Raw genomic sequence first — 22,812 nt, forward strand, 5'->3', positions numbered from 1 at the left:
ACTTAGCTCATTTGGCTTAGTGGCACTGTAGTATGCAGTAGTGTGTGTATGTGTGTTACCTCTTTAGGCACTTCTCCAGCATAAACACTGACCTTCTCAGGACCAGTAGTCCTCATGGAGACCAAAATCTGGTCCTGGGAGTAGTATTTTTGAGTCGAGAAATGTCTTCATTCTTTTCTTTGTTAGGTGCCCACCACTGACACTTGGTCCTAGCCTTGGTCTGAGGCTTAAAACTGCAGCACATTAAGCACTTTTTAGACCCACTCATAGGGGGGTGGGACCTCAGTCCCAGAATGTAAACAGTGTCCGCCATCTTTGCTAACAGTTATGCTAACAGGTACGTAACAAACAAAAGAATGAAGATATTTCTCGACTCAGGGGAAACTGAGGTTGGGAAGCACAATTTTTTAAAAATACTACCCCTATGCTAGTAATACAAAGCTAAATGTAAAGCAGTGAAGTATTCCTTTAAGGTTAAGATTGGGTATGAACAGGTTACGGTTAAGGTTGCGTGTGTTTTAACTTCCTGTTCTGTTTTCTCTCTCAGGTCTAATCACCACAACCTCAAGGAGGCTGGACCGTGAACAACAAACAGAGCATGTTTTAGAGGTGAGGACATTTTTATGTGTGCGTGCGTGTTTGCGTGTACACAAAGGTGAGTATTTTATTACCCTCACACACACACACACACACACACACACACACACACATTAGTCATTACAGACTCTGTTACTCTCATTACCAGAGGAAAGAGTGTCAGTGCACCATCACTGTATATCTCCACTCAGAACCTCTTCTGGGACTTGGGTATCGTTTAAAATGATTTATTACTCATCAATATGATGAGTCAGAGAAACAGGGAGAGAGAGAGAGGGAAGCACTGACCTGTCTGCTCTTTGTTTTCCACAGTGAGGTTTGCATTAGCGCCATAATTGAAATAGTCTGAGGATTGTGGTGCGTGTATTGGTCTCCATTAGACAATAATGTGAACCTCTCTCTGCTCTGCTTTGCTCTGACTGGAAGTAAATTGTACCTCTGCTTTTCTCATCACTTGTTCTCGTTTGTGTGCGAAGACTGTTTGTCTGCTTAGTGCATCTTATATTTGGCTGCATGAAAAAGTTTCTATTCCTACTCAATATAATAACCATATAGGTTGTACTCTATTGTTATTATGTTTCATGTTTGTCAGGGCCCCCACATACAATATAGAGCAGCAAAGTTATTGAACTCGAACGTCCACCGTCATACTTACCAGCTTTGCAATTCTGCACAAACCTGAGCTTCCATTCTTACTTAAAGGAGGGTCTGCATCAGTCTAGTGTTCCACGCATGTGTGCGCCAGTTGTGCTTGTGGTGGTAACAGTGGTATTTCTCATATAACCTTGGGCAAGTTCCCATGGTTACTTTCTTCTTCATTGTCTTTTTTTGACCAAAACGAAAGTGTACCACAGACTGGAATGGAAAGTGTTGCGCTACATGTGCAGCCGGCGTGTTTGAGGAGAATAAACTCCACGAGACTCCGCGAGGAATACACTGGAGGTGTGGGCAGATTCGTCCGTGTAGGGAAATGGACATATAATGAACTGCCCATCTCCTTGGGTTGTGTCGTTGAATATTTCACACTTAATCACTGCCAACTGCAGTCTCAAGAGCTGATTAGGAGCGGTAAGAATTGCAAGAACGGGGGGAAACACTGCTTAAGATGATGTCTCAAGATGTCTTCAGATGTCTCGTACAAAGCAAAGATTTTTAGTTGTCATTAGTAATGAACCGATACAATACTCAAGCACTGGTATCTATTTTGGCCAAATCCCTGGATCGGATATCGGAAACAGAAGGAGTAAGATCCATTATATACTCGAGAACTGCAAATGTCTGCTCCACAGTTGGAGATTGTTAAGTGTCACAGTGTTACAGCTAAGTGGTTTGAATGAGGTAAAAGACTCTCTGGCAGATATCTGCATGGGTAGTGAGGCATGCCTAGTTTTTCTATCTAGAGTAGATTGTTGTCTTCTATCAAAGGACGCTGGAACTGCAGATTCCTCTCAGTTTTGTGAATACAACTTTGCTCTTTCGATTACTGGTTAATTAGATTTCAATGTTTTACACCTCTTGTAGTCAGAAAATGTCCTGCTACATTGCCAAACTTTAAAAGGTTTTCACCTGATGGGTAGTCAGAACACAAAAAATGGGTTAAAGAGTAGCCCTTGAATAGACTATTCGGTTTTCTGTGATTCAAGAGTAGTCTGATGAGAGAAGCACAGCATGTGTCTCCTCCAAACCACACACCTTAATATTCAAGGCACATTCCAGGCCTTGAAATGGACACTTACACGTATGATTTGTATTCATTGTGTCATTCTCTTCTGCCCCGTGCAGGTGTTGGTGTCAGATGGCGGTCCTAGCCCCAGACAAACAACAGTTTGGGTGATGGTTCAGGTACTGGATGAAAATGACAACAAGCCCACGTTTCCAGAGAAGGTTTACCAGGTCAAACTTCCCGAGAGAGAGCGCAGGAAAAAGGGCGAGGCCATCTATCGGGTGTTTGCCTACGACCGGGACAATGGGCCCAACAGTGACCTCTCCTACAGCATCGTGGACGGAAACGAGGAGGGGAAGTTCTTCATCGACCCCAAGACAGCTGTGGTATCATCGCGCAAAGCCTTCACTGCGGGGAGCTACGACATCCTGACTGTGCGCACACTTTGATCAGTTATAAAGCATGTCTGCTGGCCTGTGTCAGGACATAACCACAGAAGTTTTACAGGACTTTCTGTATTTGTCTTCAGATCAAAGCGACGGACAACGGGCGTCCTCAGAAGTCCTCCACAGCTCGTCTGCACATCGAGTGGGTCCGCCGACCTCCTCCCTTGACTCTCCCGCTGCTCTTCGACGAGGCATTCTACAACTTTACTGTCATGGAGAACGACAAGGTGGCTGAGATTGTGGGCGTGGTGTCCCTGCAGCAGACTACCGCCCCCTTGTGGTTTGACATCACAGGTAAAACCTCCCGTCAGTGAGGATGCTCGTCTCTCAGCCAGTGGAGAGCTTTGTGCTGTGTGAGCAAGTGTGTGTTTTCCAGGCTCGGTGCATGGTGTGTTGGACTAACACTGATAATGTGAGGTGGTGTATATGAGGCGCAGCTTAGGATTTATGGCCTCGCTGCATGATCTGTTCTGCTTTGCCCATCCCAGTCACCATGGCGACAGCTTGTCCAGCTGCTCGGTCTGTATGCCCTGTGGGAGGTAAAGCAGTGACAAAAACTTGGCAGTTTTTTACAGAGATTCCAGATGAATCCAAGAGGACAGAAAACTAACTTTTCGTTTATTATCCCGAGACTTCTTTTTAAAGGGACTATCCTTTTAGGAGATTTAGTGCCAGTGTGACGTTCCCTATAAGTGGCAATTACCCAACATGACAGACTTAAATCCCTTTGAACTGTCAGAGTTCAATTTTTACCCATTTAAAAGGCTTAATCAGATTATGTCAAGGATACTGCGCCAAGCTTTATGTACACACATGATGAAAAAGGATCCTGGTGTGGTTAAAGTGATTTCACAATCCTTACTTTTGATTCTAAATTATGTTAGTTTTTAACGCCTTTCAATGCGACATGTGTACACACTGACAGTTCCTTGCTGTGATGCAAGCACTGTGGGCACCGACTCAGTCCAAACTAGATGGACAGCAGCAACCAGGATCCCACAATGCACCATCCATCTTTCCCTTTGTTGTCACTGAGCAGTGACAGTCGGTGTGTATCCAGCTGGAGATACCTTCTGGCCTGAGCTTTGGCTCTCCATCCTTCCCATCTCTCCTCTTTCTTTCCCTTAATGTCTCTGTCCATTTGTCTCTCTCTGTGTAGATGTGTGACTCTTAACTGTGTACGTCTCCTTTCTCTGAGATCACAGCCACGTTATGTCACTACTGTTAGGAAATATGAATTGACAGCTTGGTTTATCTTAGTATGCGCTACATAAAAAGGATAATACTTTAGTCTTGTAGAGCTTATTTCAAGGTACCTAAGGCAGCTTTGTGAAGTAAAGGAAAAAACGAATGAAGACAGAAAATAATGGTAGGAATACTTGAAATGACCGTCTTGATTTTTAAGTCTGATGCCATGTTAATGTATTTATGTGAACTGTGTACATATTTACCAACCATATAAGCAAAAAAGCACAGGTCCAGGACTGTGTTGAACTAGTAACTGTTCAGTATCACACACGGACTAAATCTCCTGCAATGGATAAAAGGGTTGTCATTGTTTTATGCAGAAATGTTTTTAGAAAATGAATATGAAACTGAAAGGGCATCAAATCAGTGACTTAAAGCACTTCTTTGCTCCACGTATTACTCGTAATTTTCAGTTCTGAGATCTGAGGAGAGAAAAAGCTGATGGAGGTTGTTTTAACATCAATAATCCAGTCAAGGTGCTGCAGTGAGGTTTTCCTGCAGGGATCAGTAAAAAAAACAACAACTGTAAGAGTTTTTAATTTCCACTTGTGAATAATTTGATATAGAGAAAGGAAAGATTCCACCTCATGAGGATATTCTCCCAAATTTAAACTTATACCCGCCCACCGCTATAAACAGAATATTAACTCTAATCACTGTCTTTTAGTAAGACGTCATTATAATATTATATGATTCCACTTATATCATCAAAAATGTGGTTCAAGCCCATGAGTCAGTGTAGCCGTAGTTGGTAACCAAAATGAATCATTTTCCTCGGCTCATCAGAAGCAGGTGCTGCCTCTGCGTCTGTCCTTGTCTCCTCCTCTTACTTCCATCTCACCTCGTTGTCCTGTTGTCCTCGTCTCTGAGTCTGTCTGTCCCTCCTGTCTCACCTTCTCTCTCCTCTCTTTCCTCAATGCTTCATGCCTGGAAGGTCCCAGGTCTTTCCGTGAGATGTTCTATATTCTGCAGAGCGCTTGTGGCAGGAACTGTTCCTCAGAAGGTATCTCACTTCCAACTTCCACTCCCCCACTTTGCTGTATAATTTCCTTTTCCTTTCCTTCCCCCCTTTTTTTCTTTCCTTTTCGCCGATGCCCATCGTTCACGTCTGTGCTTCTTATCTGTGCTGCTGACGTGCTCCTGTGAAAAGTTGGGTTGAGAGCGTGCATGCATGTGTGTGTGTGTGTGTGTGTGTGTGTGTTGTTTCACATTAATGGACTACATTGCTGCTCAGGTTAATTGAAGGGATGAATGTTTGGGAAAAAGGTTCCATCACCTTTTTATCTGCTCCCATGGCAACAACCCTGGGGTTACCTGGGTGACAGCTCTGTCTAATGACCTGCTGTTAGCAGCACCTGTACACACATTCCTTCAGGCATTAATGCATGCCCTCACGAGGGCACATTCACACATGCACAGAAATCTTCCACTGTGTGCTGACCCATTAGCTCCTCTAATGGATGCAGTTGACTGTTGGGCAGCTGGTTTGGGACTGAGGGAGCACAACACAGCCGGAAGCACCAAACATTCTGCAGAAAAGGAAAAACACACCCAGAAACTGATGACTAAACCCAAATACCCAGCATCCACTCCTCACAGCCAACAAGTGGACTGTGTGAATACTTAAAATGTGAGGAAAGGAAACAAAGGGCAAGAGCACAACGGAGTATTAGGGACAAACAATAAAAGAAAAGTAATATTCATTTTTATTATTACTTATTCTCGTAATATTACGAATCATAAGAATCCATAAATCCATGTTCTTAGTTCCGGTGTCAATCTAATCGTTCTTTCGACAAAAAACCTCTTTGAACAGCACGCAGATGTAACCAGCGACCACCACAACCAGCCATTTCCTCCTCCACAAAAGAGATGATTAGATGTGATTCTTTCTTTGAAACAAACTCAGTTTGTTGCACAATCTTTTCAAAGTCCGGATGCTGATGATAAAGTGGTGCAGATGTGCCAAAAAGATCAAGTACTTCCTTATTTGTGAACCAAAATACAACTTCAAAACCACAAAATTCTCCGCATCTCTCATCTTGTCGCAGGTTGCAACTGATCGTCTTTGCTTGATTAATATCGACTTTACTCTCATAATGTTACGACTTTATTCTTGGTTTTCTTTTTGTGAGGAGTGAGGAGTTAGAAGAACAGTAGAAGAAGTAAATATGAGTAAGACAAATAAACGTGGGGTTGTAGGTTGAGGAGTAAAGAAATGTTGAAGTTTAACAGCCAAGCCATAGTTTCCACACTGCCAGTTGGTTGAGGTCTGCTATATGGTCAGTGTGAAGGTACACAAGGATGTCTGCATGCAGAACCTAAATGTATGACTGCAAATGTGGGATTGCATCTGCACTTCTCTGTGGATATTGATAGATAGCACTCGTTGTGCTCCCTCTCCACTTTCTTTGAGTGTACTATTCCTTTAAAATGAAAGGATTTGGTACAAGATAAAGAACATGGTGACATTGCTTTAGTCACTCTCTATTTTTTTTTGAGTGAGCAGAGTGGAGAACAATAAATAGCAGAGCAGTCTGCAGTGGCTGTGAAGAGGAAAGAACACCCAGCTATAATTTTATGACTAACAGCTAGGGTTTTCAATTTCTGAAGCACACATGAACAGACCCACAGTGCAGTTTGGCAATGCTTGACACGGCTCCCATTTCAAATGAATGAGAAGCGTTATTAGCTGACGCCTCTGCGGCATACATGCGAGTCTGCCGTTAAAGCTGGGTTGAGTCAACTTTTTAGGTTCCTCTCTTGATTTGTTTTTCCCTCCATGCTTTCACATCACGCGCCTAATGGACTGTGAGTACGACCAATCGTGCTGCAGCCCGTCGAGGTGTTGTAGAAAAGTACAGAGCGGCTGAAACTCACACTCGACACGAGAAGTGCATTGTTTCAAATCAACTCTGAATTGTGGGTTAAAATTGCACTTTGTCAAACACCAGAGTGAAAAAAAAGGTCACTAAAGAGGAAGGCAGCTACACTAGAGGGAGTTTATCTTGGAAATTAAGTCCAAATGGATGAGTATCTGTGTGACTGTGATTACATTCTTCACACACACACACACACACACACACACAGATAACCCAGGTTTAAATTGCAGAATGCACAGAATCTACTGTGTGCTCACACCACATCCACTAAACACACACCAGTGATCCATTTTTAGATGAAGCTACTGGTGCTCCACCCAGCACACTGAGCCAGACAGATTTATAGACGCACACACACACACACACACTGGATCACAGACAGCCTCCGTCTAGTCCACAGTGCATACACACACTCACGCTCACCAGCTAAAATATACAGGCTGTACGCCCACATAGACGTGTGTGCACCTGTAAAGCCTCTGTAGACCCATCAAAAAAAGGCACCCCTTAGATATATTGTTTGTATTGTGTTTACATTTTGTTAGTGCAGAGTTTTTAGTATTTCTATCAAAAAGAAATATCTGCTAAATGAGAAATTAACTGTTACAGAACGCTAGGGGTTTCAGAGACAGGATATCATGGACATCAGGCAGGACATTACTCCATATCCTCATTTATGTCCGATTTTTTTGTATCATTCTGGAACTCTTGGCTACATGTATCACAGAAGGAAATAATTCATTGTAAAAACTGCAAACACATTTTGTACTATTGGAACACAAGCCGTGCTTGAACAAACACACACTGACAATTTAAAAATAATTGCATAATTATACATTGTAGTTGAGATATACGGCATTGTGACTCTGCCAGAAGCCTGTAAAAAGTTTTTGGCTCCGATTGTGTCTTATTTTTAGCGCGTGGTATAATAAAGCAGGTGCTCTGATGCAGAAAAACAAGGATTGAAGCAGTCGCTCTAAATGACATTGTCTCTGCGTCTCTGCCTCCTGTCGGCTGCAGGGGGAGGTGATAGACATCAGCCTGTTCTGTGGTGAGACTGGCAGTGGGAAACCGATTTAGAACAGAGAAGTGTGTTGTTTTTTTTCCTCCCTGACTTTGCGGAGTGTTGGATTTTCTCTCTCTGTAATTTGGCAACGGTAAACCAGAAGCTTTTTCCAGCCTCAGCAGGATTCTTGCCAAACCCTCTTCTTCTTCTTCTCCTTCTTCTTCCTCCTCTTCTTTATGACCTAAATGAGGATGAACTGTTTCGAATCTTGGTTTAGCAGTCCCTCTGTCTGTACTTGCTCATTAATATTTTGTGGTCTCCATAAGCACAGTGTAGGTTACAGTACTGTAACCCCGAAGTTATTTACTTATTATGTACATCTATAAATATCTGAAAAGCGCTGGCAACGGTTGTCTTCACTCTAGATGAACTTAAAGTCCTGCCTCCCTCTGAACACTTAATTGCTTCCCAAGTTTTAATTTCTATTTCTTAAAATTATGGTTATAGTTGTATGTGCACAACTAACTCTTGTTAGACTATAGAAGACATTTAAACCGATTTAATTCACAACTTATATCCAATCAGATGCACACACAATCACACACTGTTACAGAGTTAAATGAAGCTCTTAATTCAGTGGTGATGAGAATGAAGGCCTGATGGAGCCATCGCTAATCACTAATACTTTGGTCAGTTCTTCAGACCTTCCTCTCTGCCCTCAGTGAAACCATCATTGTCATTAATTGTATAGGTTTAGACACAAACTAAACTTTAAAAAATGAGTTTACATTATGTAGTTTTCACTGGAGTTCTGCGCTCTCGCTCCACAAAGACATCAAATCCACATTTTAGTCATCACAGACAGTAACAGGGACACGAACACGAACACAGGGTGTGTATGTTGTTGGTGTGCTTGCATGGCCAGCGCTTGTGCTTACTTGTGATTCTGAAGTGTGTCAGCAGTGCAGGTGTCAGCAGCCATACCTTTTTACCTTTTTTTTTTTTTTTTTTACTTCACATCCAAAGTGTGCACAGCAGTCATGTGCTGTCTGGTCTGTGTGATCATTGTACATGCTCAGTCAACTAATTAGTATATGAATTAAACACATTACTTTGCAGTTGGCACATTAATAAACATGAGTGTAAACCATTGTTCCATCAATAAAACCATGTTCTGTGTGTGTGTGTGTGTATATATATTCATATATATATATATATCTGTATGTCTGACTTTGCACCTTTCCCTCTTCCCGTCTGACCGTCCTCCCGTGGATCAGGTGGGAACAGCGACAGCGCGTTCGACGTGGAGAAGGCCGCGGGCACTATCGTCATTGCTAAGCCGCTGGATGCCGAGCAGCGCTCCTTCTACAACCTAACGGTGCAGGCCACAGACGGCACCAACACGGCGTACTCGCAGGTACCACGGAACTGTGTCGTTGTTTGCACGGCTGCACTTATGTAACACTTTAAGGGAGCACACAGTTAATCACAGGTCTGACACTTAAAAGAATACTTCACCGATTTGCATTTAGCTTTGTATTTCTAGAATAGGGGTAGTATTTTTGAAAAATTGTGCTTCCCAACCTCAGTTTCCCCTCAGTTGAGAATCTTCATTCTTACAAAGCTAAATGCAAATTGGTGAAGTATTCCTTTAAGAGTCAAATATTCATATTCACAGTCACATATTTTATTCAAAGGTTATAAGTTTGGCAAAGACGATTAACAGTTCAGACGTTTAAGGCTCAAATTTGGCTTTTTATTAAAGTGAACTGAGGTTTTTACTGAATGTTCAAATGGCATTTTGTAAACATATATATACAGTATATATATATATATATATATATATTTTTTTTTTTTTTATGATGTCTGACAAAATAAAAACAAACATTATTACAGTATTTCTGCAAACTTTCTAATATAAATGACTGTAAAATGCTTCAATAGCATATGTCCGCCAACTCTTCTTGTTGATATATCTGTATTATTATTATTATTATTGTTATTATTATTATCATTAGTATTATTATTATTAGTGTGCTTATGGTGATGATGATTATTATTACCATTATGATAATGATGATGATGATTATAATCTGTTCACACACACATATAAAAGGCCCAGACACACACACCTGTAAATTGGGAGGTAGGCTCCCAGATGGAGAGTCAGCATGGCGTCATGCTGCCAGAGAATGTCTCCGCAGTTAAAGAACAGAAGGCCGACTGCTGCAGTATGGTTTAAATTTAGACCCACCACCTGGCAGCATTCAACTCCTGTCTCTGTTTCCCTTCATTTCTCTTCATGTTTTCTCTGGAGAAGAATCAGGGCAAATCTTTTTTCTACATGTGTGTGTATCCTGCACTTTGGCACTTTTTCCTCCCCCACTAAATCCTGCTCCAGCTCCCGCTGTTGTTTCGTGCTTTGTAATGGTTGCACACTCCAGCAAGTATATTCTGACAGGGGCATAGATAGTACAATGGCTTAGAAGTTCCCACTTTCACTTCTCAGGGAGAAGGTCGTGGTTCTGAATACAGCCGTGTGAGTGCTCAACACAGTCACTGAGCACTCACAAGTGTACTTTAACACTTAACGTGCCTAATGTTGCAAGAGAGCAAGGGGGCCTGGTGCTTGAGGCGGATTTGGGAAGTTACCGGAGCGGTGTCTGTGATGGCAAGAGGTGCTACTGTTGCTAAAGCAGTGATTGGTGGATGCCTGACAAAAACGTTGGGATGGTAGAATGTGATTTGATTCACTGGTACCTGTGTATTTGTATAACACTATCTCATTGGCTGGTTGGTGACTGTCTCTAGGAAAGGGATTGCAGGGATTCACGCAGACATTTTGCAGGACATTTTTAAACTGCCCACACTCAAGGACCTCAGGAACTATAGTGCAGACCATATGTGTGAACACACCTGCAGATATATAGTGTCATATAAACAGAATTCCATGTGCTTCTACATACTGTTCACGCCGCTGTCCTCCGTTGTCTTTGATATTCAAGTGTTCAGTGATGGGTCAGAGGAATCAGGTCATAAAAGGTGCTGTAAGTCTCAGGTTGAAGGCCAAAGCGTTCCAACCTGCTCCAGGAGACTACGCAGTCTCCTGCACGCTGCATCACATGGCCTCACTGATCTGGAGTTGATGCAATGAACTGAAAGAATGCAGAGCTCCTCACAACCGTACGTCACGCTGCATGTGGATGTTCACTCGAGGACTGACAGGAGTAGGTTGAAGAGGGTTTCAAAAGCTGTTATTTGATCTGAACAAAATATTAGTTTGAGGGAATAGTCCTGCCAGTCTGCAGAGACACTGTCCTCCAAACTGTCATAAGGTCCATGAAAGCAGTTTTTTTTATTTAACTTGTATCTTTTCTAACTGTTAATACTATAATATAATATTCCCACTATTTTTAATGCTACTTGGATAATCATCCTGCTTTTTGTCACTCTTCTCTACCTTGCTTCCTCGCCACAGTCACCATCACCCTGCTTTTCTTTCTGGCTGGCTAATTTCTGTCTCATGCCAGATTACACCTGATAGCCTAACCTCTTGTCCCCCTGCTTAGCCCCTCGCTGTAGTAGCAGCTTGTATCTTGATGCCCCTGGCTTCCATCCCTGCCCCCTTACTTTAACCAGGGTCGGTATCCTGCCACCCATGCCATATAACTCCTGAGTGGGAAATAGAGACTTTTTTTCTTTAGATTAAGCAGCCAAACTGCTTTTTTTTTACTTTTGTCACTTTCGCTTGACTAAATGAAATCCACTCATGTTTGATTTCTTGCCTTACGCTCTGCCTCAGTACCTGCTTCTGCCATTCCTCCTGTGTTTTCCTGACTCACGCTGAGCTCCATCACCAGTCATCTGTGACTCAGGAACTTTCCATGAGTCATGACACACGCACACACACACCGTCCGCGAAACACCCTACATGACTTCTCTGCAGTGTGTAAAATGTCGTGCATTCCATCATGTTCGGCATACTCTCTATTTCATCATTGAAGTGGTATGAAAGTGCCACACTTATTTACTCAGCACCTATCATCTGGAATTCTTTTGTTTCCATTACTCTTCATGTCCATGTGGTGAAAGAAAAACCACCTCAGACCTCAAAACGGAGACATACCGTAACAAAAGCATATACCAAACACTGTGTGATGTCTATAAACACAGTCTCCGTGTGAATATGCAGAATGTGTAGGCGAGAGAGTATAATTTTTGGCTCCGGAACCTTGGAGTTTGGCCAGTCACATTTTAGCATGCTTTGTTTGCCTGCAGTTTAGTGCTTGGTGCGGAGAGCAAGAGTGGTGGAAAACATTTACCAAATGCATCAGTCATCACCTTTAAATTCATTTGCATTCATATGCAGAGACCTGTTAGTCATAAACATGCAAGTTGATCATAAGTAGTTTTCATGCAGTGCTCGTCAAACTGAAAACTGCATACAGCCAGATATCCAATGTCTACACTGTAAAATAAATGATGAGCCTTTAGCCCCCAGAGGCTAATTAATCACCAGACAATTCACAGATGTGCTCTTTGGACTGAAATCAATGGCTTCATCCTGTTGTTTCCTGCTAAATTGTTACAATAAACGGTAACAGCAACGATAGATTAGCAAACTCAGTCATGCAGTCATGTTCACTGGCTGCTCGACTGACTTTACTCCAAAAAGTCATGTCTTTATTCATTCCGCTTTCTTTTTCTTTGTCTTTCTCTCTTCAAATTGTAGGTTCACATCTCGGTGATGGACTACAATGACAACACCCCCCTCTTCTCCCAATCAACCTATGATGTCACCATCTCCGAAGATACACCACCAGACACTGAGGTTGTCCAGGTTTTAGCATCAGACCGCGACGAGCATCACCAGCTGACCTTCTCTCTGCAGAGTGCGATAGACCCCAACAGCATGCGTCTGTTCCGCATCCACCCGTCCCTGGGCACCATCTACACTGTTCAGAGGCTGGACCACGAGGCCTGCGCCCAGCACATCCTCACTGTTGTTGTAAGACGTGTTTGTTTTTTGATGAATTGCTAATTATATTAAGGACCTTGTTCAAACTGCCCCCAACTTTAACAGTTAAAAATGTAGCCTTCTTTTTCACACCGCTAAGGGCAAAAGAAAAAGAGTTTTAGACTGTTGTCTGTTCAGCTACATCCTCTTTTTTTGGACCAACATTGCCCATGTTGAATGGAACTGTGTATTTAATTCCTAAATTTTCTCCACAGGTAAAGGACCAAGAGTTCCCGTATCGGAAGAACCTGGCTCGTGTGTTGATAGAGGTGGAAGATATAAATGACCATGTACCCATCTTTACTAGTGCACTGTATGAAGGTCAAGTTTACGAGTCAGCAGCAGTGGGATCAGCTGTGGTCCAGGTAACTGCCCTTGACAAAGACAAAGGAGAGAATGCAGAGCTACACTACTTTATTGAAGCAGGTAGGCACCAGTGATAACTGAGTAATTGTTCCTGTTTACTGTGTGTACCCTTCAAATAACTGCTTGTAAAATGTCTACTTCAATAATAACTTTGTTTTTGATTTTTTTTTTATAGGAAACGCTGGAAATGCTTTCAGTATTGAGCCAGTTTTGGGTATCATCACTGTTGCACGTGACTTGGATTTGTCCAACATAGGCCATTATGTTCTCACTGTCAGGGTCACCGATAATGGCTCCCCTCCCTTGTCCACCACCACTGTAGTGCGTATCACCGTCACCCTCTCTGACAATGCAGGTCCAAAGTTCCCTCAGCCTGAGTACCAAGCTGAGATCTCAGAGAAGGCAGTGACTGGAACATCTGTTACCACAGTCAGCGCAGTCAGTCAGTCCACCCTCACTTATGACATTAAACAAGGAAACGCAGCCCGTGTTTTTCAAATTAATCAATACAGCGGAGTGATAACTACTCAAAAGCCTCTAGACTTTGAGACTTCAGCATCTTACACCCTAACAGTCCGGGCTACCAACATGGCTGGCATGGCCTCAAATTCTACTCTGTTAATTCAGGTTGTGGATGAAAATGACAACCCCCCAGTGTTTCAGCTGCTTCATTATCATGGTAGCATCAGTGAAGCGGCACCAGTCAACAGTGTAGTCTTGGACTCAGATGGCTCACCGTTAGTAATAAAGGCTATTGACGCTGATCGTAACCAAAATGCTCTGTTGGTTTACCAGATTGTTGAGGACACAGCAAAGATGTTCTTTACAGTAGACTCAGGAACTGGCTCCATCCGAACTATTGCTAATCTAGACCATGAGACATTTGCCACTTTCCACTTCCATGTCCATGTCAGGGACAGTGGTAGGCCTCAGTTGACAGCAGACAGTCCAACTGAAGTCACAATACAAGTGATTGACACAAATGACTCACCGCCTCTTTTCACCCAGAATGCTTATGAAACAATCCTGCTACTTCCCACCTATGTAGGAGTAGAGGCTTTGCAAGTTTCAGCCATAGACCCTGATAAAGATGTCCCCACAGAGCTTACCTACTCTCTGACTGATGGAGCACTGGAATACTTTGCCATCAAACCTTCCAGTGGAGTCATCATCGTCAAGAACAATAACTTCTCCAAAGAACGATTCCGCTTTAGTGTCAGAGTTTCGGATGGGAAATTCTCCAGCATGTCTTCGGTCACCATACTTGTCCGAGAAGCTCTGGATTCTGGCCTCAGCTTCACCCAGAGCCTTTACTCTTCATCTATTCAAGAGAATGTGTCAAATATCACCAAAGTGGCTGTGGTCAATGCTGTTGGAAACCGTCTCAATGAACCACTGAAATACACCTTGCTGAATGCTGGTAACCGCTTTAGAATTCGTCCTACTTCGGGCGTGATCCAGACCACAGGTATACCGTTTGACCGTGAAGAGCAAGAGTTTTATGAACTGGTTATTGAGGCAAGAAGAGAGCATGACCATCTGCATGTGGCCAGAGTCATGGTGAGAGTTCAAGTTGAGGACATCAACGACAATGCCCCTGTGTTTGTTGGACTTCCATATTATGCAGCCGTTCAAGTAGAAGCTGAGCCAGGATCACCCATTTTCAAAGTCATGGCAGTAGACAGCGACAAAGGCATTAATGGAGAGGTATCTTACTATCTAAAGGATGACCATGGTCACTTTGAGATCAACCGACAGACAGGTGGTCTTACCCTCAAGAAGTCTTTTGAATCTGACCTGTCCAACGTGGAATACCAGATGGTGATATATGCCAGAGACGGTGGTTATCCACCTCTTTCAACTACAATAGAGTTTCCAATCACTGTAGTCAACAAAGCCATGCCTGTATTTGACAAACCGTTTTATTCTGTTTCTGTGAATGAGGATGTGGCTGTGCACACACCTATCCTCGGCATCAATGCCACTAGTCCAGAAGGTCAGAACATCATCTACACGATAGTTGACGGAGATCCATCTCTTCAGTTTGACATTGGTTTTGACACTGGAGTCATAAGTGTCATCCACTCTTTGGACTATGAAGCAGCATCATCTTACCACCTGACCATCAGAGCTACAGACTATCTAACTGGTGCCCGTGCTGAGGTTGACGTTGATGTGATAGTCCTGGATGTAAATGATAACCCTCCCATCTTTCAGAAGATGTCCTACAGAGTTGTTTTGTCAGAAACAGCCATGATTGGAACCCCAGCACTTCAAGTCATTGCCAATGATAGAGACTCAGAGAAGAACAGTGTTGTCCGCTACCAGATCTTCTCTGATACACACAACAGCACAGACTATTTTCACATTGATAGTAGCAGTGGATTAATCCTCACAGCCCGAATGCTAGACCATGAACTACACCAGAAGTATGAGTTCATTGTCAAGGCCACTGATAATGGCTTCCCACCACTAAGCAGTGAAGTATCAGTCGTAGTTGTTGTGAATGACATGAACGACAATCCTCCAGTTTTCAACCAGCTTCTCTATGAGTCATATGTGAATGAATTAGCTCCCAGAGGTCACTTTGTAACCTGTGTTCAGGCCTCAGATGCAGACAGCTCAGATTTTGACAAATTGGAATACAGCATCCTGTCAGGAAATGAAAAAATGAACTTTGTTATGGATAAAAACACCGGAATCATCACCTTGTCTAGTCACCAAAAGCAGAGAATGGAGCCTGTCCACAGCCTCAATGTTTCAGTATCTGATGGGGTGTTCACCAGCACTGCACAGGTTCATGTTAAGGTGATGGAAGCCAACCTGTACAGTCCAGTGTTTGGGCAAAATGCATATGAGGCAGACCTAAGAGAGAATGCTGCTGTAGGAACCAAGGTTATACAGGTAAGTGTTCAAATTTAGGGGGGTTTCTTATCCCCAGCAACATAAAATACTCTTGTCTGTATTGACTAAGACATCTGTTTTCTTTATCCAGGTAAAGGCGACAGATGCAGACCCTGGAATGTTCGGCTACATCACTTATTCCTTTGTTAATGATGTGGGAAAAGACCAGTTCAACATTGATGCCAGTGGTCAGATCACCACGGTAGAAAAGCTTGATCGTGAGGACCCAGCTAATAAGAATATCATCCTGACAATAGCAGCCCGCGACTATGGCGGACGTGCCTCTTTCTGCACAGTACAAGTTGCTCTGTTGGATGATAATGATAATGTGCCTCGATTCCACGCTACAGAGTACAGGGCTTCCGTCAAATCTGATGTGACTAAAGGATTTTTGGTGACACAGATTCAGGCTCATGACCCCGATGATGGAACAAACGCCAAAGTAACATACTCGCTTTACAGTGAGGCACATGTTCCTGTGGTAGATATTTTGGAGATCGACCCAGACAATGGTTGGATGGTGACTAAAGGCAGCTTCAGCCACTTGAGAAACTCTGTATTATCTTTTTTTGTGAAAGCTGTGGATGGGGGAAATCCAGTCCGACACTCTCTAGTGTCCGTTTACATCCATGTTCTTTCTCCAGATGCCGTCATTCCGCATTTCAATCAACATCAGTATTCATTTAGCATTCCAGAGGATACCCCCATAGGCATAGCAATGGGTACAGTGCGCATTAACCTTCCACCTGGACATGACCCACTAACCGCTACCTTTGCCCTAGTTAATGGAGAGACTGGAGAAAACAACCAAGATGTGGTGTTTTTGGTGGAAAAGGATACTGGTGTGATTAAGCTTGATAAGTCCTTGGATTATGAGGTGATCAGAGAGTATCATTTCAAAATAACTGCCACTGTACAACAGGCTAAGCTAGATTCTGTGACTACTGTTGATGTTGAAGTCAAAGTGTTGGATCTAAACGACAACAAACCAGCCTTTGAAGCCAACTCCTATGAGGCCACAGTTATGGAGGGAATGTCTGTTGGTACCAGAATTATTCAAGTCCAAGCGCTAGACCCGGACTCTGGAGCTAATGGCCAGGTGACATACAGTCTTGGGGCATTAATCCAGTCTCAAGGAGATTCAGACACACTGGGTGGAACCTTCAGCATTGATAGTAACACTGGCTGGATTTCTACACGTAAGGACCTAGACCATGAAATGAATCCATCCTACACCTTCACAGTTGTGGCGTCAGATCTAGGAGAAACCGTGTCTCTTTCCAGTACCACCACTGTGACTGTGGTAGTATCAGACATCAACGACAACCCGCCCAGGTTTTTGGAGCCGCACTACTTTGGTTCAGTTCAGGAGAGTGACCCACCAGGCGAGGTTGTGGCAGTGCTGAACACCAGAGATGATGACAGCTCCGCTGTTAACCGTCAAGTCAGCTACCACATCACAGGTGAGTCAACTGTATATGTCATATTGCAACTATTGTCGAACCCTGTGTCATCTTTTTAAAATCCAATGCTAGTGTTAGTTGCATGCTTTCCACAATACTTTAAAGAGATTATGTTTTCCATGTCATTTAAGTTGATTACCTCTGATATCTTTTGACAGGTTATTAATCCTGGTGTACTTCATGATGGTCAGATACTCTTTTATGGTCAGCTTCCCCCCATTTATCCATCCCCTGATTTATTTTTTCATCATAGAAGAAAAGAAAAATAGTGCTGGATTTTGATTTCCAACATAAATTCAAATCAAAGAATCCTGTTTTCTTTGTGCAGACGTTTACTCATGACACAACTGCCATCCCACTCAGATTAGGAGTATCCTGAATTGCCAAGCGATACAATTTGCACAGATTCTAGCCAATGGCATTTATGCAGCTACAGTTCTCTGTAGGCCAAAGAAGTAGTAAATATAGATTCATGGAGTAGTCTTGATATTGGTGTAAAAAGCCGAGTTATTGTCAAAAAAGTTAAACTTTTGGACTTTTATAATATATGCATCGACAGAAAATGTATGCAACAAAAAAAAAAAAAAGTTGAGTGGAATGCCAGGTGAATGCTCATACTGCATTTTTATACTGACTCTACATAATAGTGAGGAAGTGACTTTGCTGCCGATTGATACGGCAGATGGTAATAATGAAGTTAGGATTCCCCAGGAGACTGAAACAGAAGAGTACCATCCCAACAGGAGATGCAGCGCTAATGAGGAATTCCTAACAAGAAGTTGCATTGTAATGAGCAAATGACAGACATTTTTGACGACGTGACCTTGTACATGACAGCTAAAAACGAAAGCAGGCAAGGATGAATGAGATGCTGCCACACTGCAAGAGGAAAGAGACGGCAAGATAAAGATGAGAGAAATAATGAACACATGTCTGATATTAGAACGGAACAGAACTTACCCCACCGTCTTGTTATTAAAATGTTGTTTCAGTTGTGAATGTAACCATAAAAATACTTATATAGCCTGCTGTTCAGCATTATGGACATGGACAGCATGGACTGGATGTGAAGGTACAGCAGGCGTGAGGAGTGTTTCAAGTTTAAAGATACACAGAAATGCTTCTCTGCTCTTTACAGATGAAGTAGTTCTGTTGACATCATCAGACCATGACCCTCAGCACACACTAGTGCTGTTTTCTGCCAAGTGTGAAGTGACCATGAGGGTCATGCACCTCCAAGTGGGACGTTGTGTTCTAACCCTAACCTGTTTTCATGAGCTCTGCTTATTGATTCTTCCAAAAGGAGTTTCTGCCATTGGCTCATATTTGACATCCATAGGGGGGGTCAGAAGAGAGCCACTCCTGCTTTGAATCAAGCGTTGAAATGGTTCAGACATGTGACCAGCATCTTCCTTTATACCCTCTATTTGAGGTTTTCCAGGAACAGGAAACAGCCTCCAGAGTAGACTCAGAATGCTCACTGACTACATCAGTGAGTGTGTCATAGCTACATTTACCAGTAAATGTCATACTATATGTCGATGTCAACTTTATAGCACATTTAAAACAACCTTAGTTGAGACAGGCACAACAAATACACAGCACCGACGGGTAGAACTATAGAAATATATAATATAATACAATAACAAAGAAGCAGTGCAATAAAAAAGGGCAAGCTGTCTAGCTCATCCTGAATTGACTGCCAAGGAGAAGGTGTGTCTTCAGGAGGGACTTAAGAGTTTCAAGAGTCTGGGCTGCTCTTACATGATAAGGTAAACAATTCCTAAGATTGTGGGCAGCCACTGAAAAGGCTCAATCACCTCTGGTTTTGCACCTCGTTTTACCACACAAATAAGCCCTTTTAAAATATTAAAAACAAGCAATAAAAACCTAAAATCAACCCTGATCCAGAGGGGAAGCCAGTGGAGGGAGGTGTAAAAATGGTGTAAAGTGGTCATGCTTTCTTTTTCAAAGATTAACTGTACGTTTGCCTGCAGCCCTACTGTGTTAAAGTCCTTGTGAAGTGGAATGTACTGTCTCACTTCTGTGATTTCACCTTTGTGACATGCAATCTGTTTCAGTTAGAGACTCCATGTTGGCCTACGTGTCTAAATGCTTTACTGACCTGCACATCTTGTCTTTGTGTTCAGGCGGTAACTACCGTGGTGTGTTTGCACTGGGCCTGGTTCAGGGTGAATGGAAGATGTACGTGAAAGGGCTGCTGGACCGGGAGGAACGCAACCGCTACATCATCAATGTCACTGCCAGCGACGGACTCTTTGTTTCCCAGGCAACAGTGGAAATCACGGTGATAGACACCAATGACAACAGTCCTGTCTGTAACCAGGTGTGGAATAAAGCTGATAATGCTTAAAGGTCCCATGTGTAACCTTTTGGAGAGTTTACTGGCAGAGATTTAATATATTACCCATAAGTACATATATATATGTATAAGTTTAGATTTTTGTATCCTTTGAATAAGATTTTGTATGTACTTAAGGCAAGGGGTGATAAAAACTATTTTGAAGCAAAAGCCTACTGCAAACAAAGATAAACATCATCCTTTATAGTATACAAGGGTACTTCGCTGACACTCTTAGGAAAGAAAGGGGGGAGAAAAGTCTCACCATTAGATGTCACATATTCTTACACAATTGACCTTTAATGAGAGTTGCAAATAACATATACTCATAGATTTGTTGCTGCTCCACCACATTTATTTAATTTTTCTAAGTGTAAATACAGCCTTTGGTGATGCCTAAGCAAGTTTTTAACAACATTTAATTGCATTGACTGCATTTGGTGTGTGTGTGTGTGTGTGTGTGTGTAGGCTGTGTACACTGCCTCCATTCCAGAGGACCTCCCAGTCAACAGTGTGCTGCTGAGGGTTGGAGCTACAGATGCAGATATGGGGATCAGTGCTTGGATCCAGTTCTCCTTACATGGTCCTAGTTCCCAGGACTTCAGCATAGACCCAGACACTGGTATGAATGCAATTGAAACAGTACATTTAATGCCACACAATACTTTGAAAACGTATGTCTCACACATGTTTTCTAACCCCACCAGGTGAAATCAAGTCATCTGTGACTCTGGACCATGAAATGACGCCCAACTACCATCTGGTTGCACAGGCAACCGATGGCGGTGGGAGGTGGTGCCGTGCTGAGGTGCAGCTTGTAGTGACTGATGTGAATGACAATCCGCCCATCTTCACACTGCCACAGTACACTGCCAGTGTGTATGAAGACACAGCCACCAAAGCCCTGCTCACCCGCATCCAGGCCATAGACCCCGATGAAGGTGATGCAAGCACTACTGCTATTATTACCATCACTTTAACCCTAGTGTTTTATTTTATTTATTTTTTATAATAAGAACCCTTTCAGACAAAAAAAATGCAATAATTCAGAATAACAAAGTGAAAGACAATAGAAGAAGAGAGATTAGATCACACGAGTAAATATGAGGTAAAACAACCAAAATGATTATATGTGTTACATCTCAAAGCGTGTCTGCATAATGTATTAAAATCATCAGAGAATTGTATTGCAACCTTTATTGTTAATATTGCCCGGCTTTAGCTGCAGCTGGTAATTATTTTCATTATTGAAGAATATGTTGATTATCTTCTTCATTAATTGATTAGTTGTTTGGTTCATAAAATGAAAGAAGGAAAATAGGACAAACACATACAGTTTACTGTCATGGAGAAACAAAGGAACCAGAAAACATTGATGTGTAAGAAGCTGAAAGAAAAAAACACACAAATCAAGTAATTGATTATCAGCTTAGTTGATGATGTATTTAGTTGTTGATCAGTCACCAATTCATTGATTTATTGTTGCAGATAACATGGATGGTTTAAAAAAAAAAAAAAAAAACAACTTAAAATTTAGAACAACACACCAAGCCAAACTGTCTGATTTAAAGTAAAATTTGAGTAAGAATTTGTCTGAAGCATTCATTACCCTTGCATTACACTTTCTGATATGCACCTGACACTGATCATGACTGTGCAGCAGGTCCAGGCAGGATGGTGATCTACTCGCTGGCTGACTCCGCAGGAGGAACCTTTTCCATCGATAAATCCTCCGGCATCGTGGTCCTGGAACGTGTTCTTGACCGCGAGGTGCAGCCAGCTTATCAGATAATAGTCCGCGCATCAGACCAGGGCCCACCGCTTCCTCTCTCCTCACTGGTTAACGTGACCATCACTGTTCTCGACATCAATGACAACCCGCCTGTGTTCGAGCGCCGCGACCAGCTGGCGACTGTGCGAGAGGATGTGGGAGTGGGCACTGAGGTTCTGAGAGTTTACGCTGCGAGCAAGGACATCGGAACCAATGCTGAGATCACTTACAGTATCCGATCAGGCAACGAGCATGGGAAGTTCCATATTCACCCACTGACTGGTGAGTTGACTAAACACATTCACTCCCTACATTTGAACTGTTTTAATCAAAAGAGAGGAAAAAAGGAGAAGAAAAACCAGCGTACCCAGATCGAAGTGGTGGGTGATTGATTAAAGATCAGACATGATGCTCTGTTTGGAGCTGAGAGAGAGACACACACACACACAGAGAGAGAGAGAGAAAGAGACACACACTCACACGGAGAGAGAAAGAGACACACACACGGAGGGAGGAAGAGAGAGAGACACACACACGGAGAGAGAGAGAGAGAGAGAGAGAGAGAGAGACAAACACACACGGAGAGAGAGAGAGACTCACACACAAGGAGAGTGAGAGAGAGAGACAAACACACACGGAGAGAGAGAGAGACACACACACACAAGGAGAGTGAGAGAAAGAGACACACCCACGGAGAGAGAGGGAGACACACGCGGAGAGAGAGAGAGACACATACACAGAGGGAGGAAGAGAGAGAGACACACACACGGAGAGAAAGAGAGAGAGACACACACGGAGGGAGGAAGAGAGAGAGAGACACAGAGAGAGAGAGAGAGAGACACACAGACACGGAGGGAGGAAGAGAGAGAGACACACACAGGGAGAGAGAGACGCGCACACACAGAGAGAGAGAGAGAGACACACACGGAGGGAGGAAGAGAGAGAGACACACACGGAGAGAGAGAGAGAGAGAGAGAGACTCACACACAAGGAGAGTGAGAGAGAGAGACAAACACACACGGAGAGAAAGAGAGAGAGAGACACACACAGAGAGTGAGAGAGAGACACACACGGAGGGAGGAAGAGA

At 42.9% G+C, this 22,812-nt stretch overlaps 1 protein-coding gene across 8 annotated transcripts in view; it reads left to right on the plus strand.

The window, feature by feature from the left end:
• fat3a (FAT atypical cadherin 3a) overlaps positions 1-22,812 on the plus strand; it is a 159,797-nt gene that overhangs the window by 105,816 nt on the left and 31,169 nt on the right. For 4 of the 8 annotated variants that reach the window (XM_058634784.1, XM_058634777.1, XM_058634779.1 and 1 more), the window contains 13 exons: positions 548-609; positions 2,380-2,694; positions 2,790-3,000; positions 4,889-4,957; positions 9,120-9,259; positions 12,575-12,850; positions 13,075-13,285; positions 13,401-16,129; positions 16,221-17,592; positions 19,743-19,939; positions 20,423-20,576; positions 20,662-20,895; positions 21,615-22,007. In XM_058634784.1, coding sequence (XP_058490767.1) covers positions 548-609; positions 2,380-2,694; positions 2,790-3,000; positions 4,889-4,957; positions 9,120-9,259; positions 12,575-12,850; positions 13,075-13,285; positions 13,401-16,129; positions 16,221-17,592; positions 19,743-19,939; positions 20,423-20,576; positions 20,662-20,895; positions 21,615-22,007 — 6,363 coding nt within the window. The remainder of the gene's footprint in view (positions 1-547; positions 610-2,379; positions 2,695-2,789; positions 3,001-4,888; positions 4,958-9,119; positions 9,260-12,574; positions 12,851-13,074; positions 13,286-13,400; positions 16,130-16,220; positions 17,593-19,742; positions 19,940-20,422; positions 20,577-20,661; positions 20,896-21,614; positions 22,008-22,812) is intronic. The other 4 variants (XM_058634785.1, XM_058634783.1, XM_058634781.1 and 1 more) reach the window with 3 other exon arrangements.

This window comes from Solea solea, chromosome 7, assembly GCF_958295425.1.
Source record: "Solea solea chromosome 7, fSolSol10.1, whole genome shotgun sequence".
Lineage (NCBI taxonomy): Eukaryota > Metazoa > Chordata > Actinopteri > Pleuronectiformes > Soleidae > Solea > Solea solea.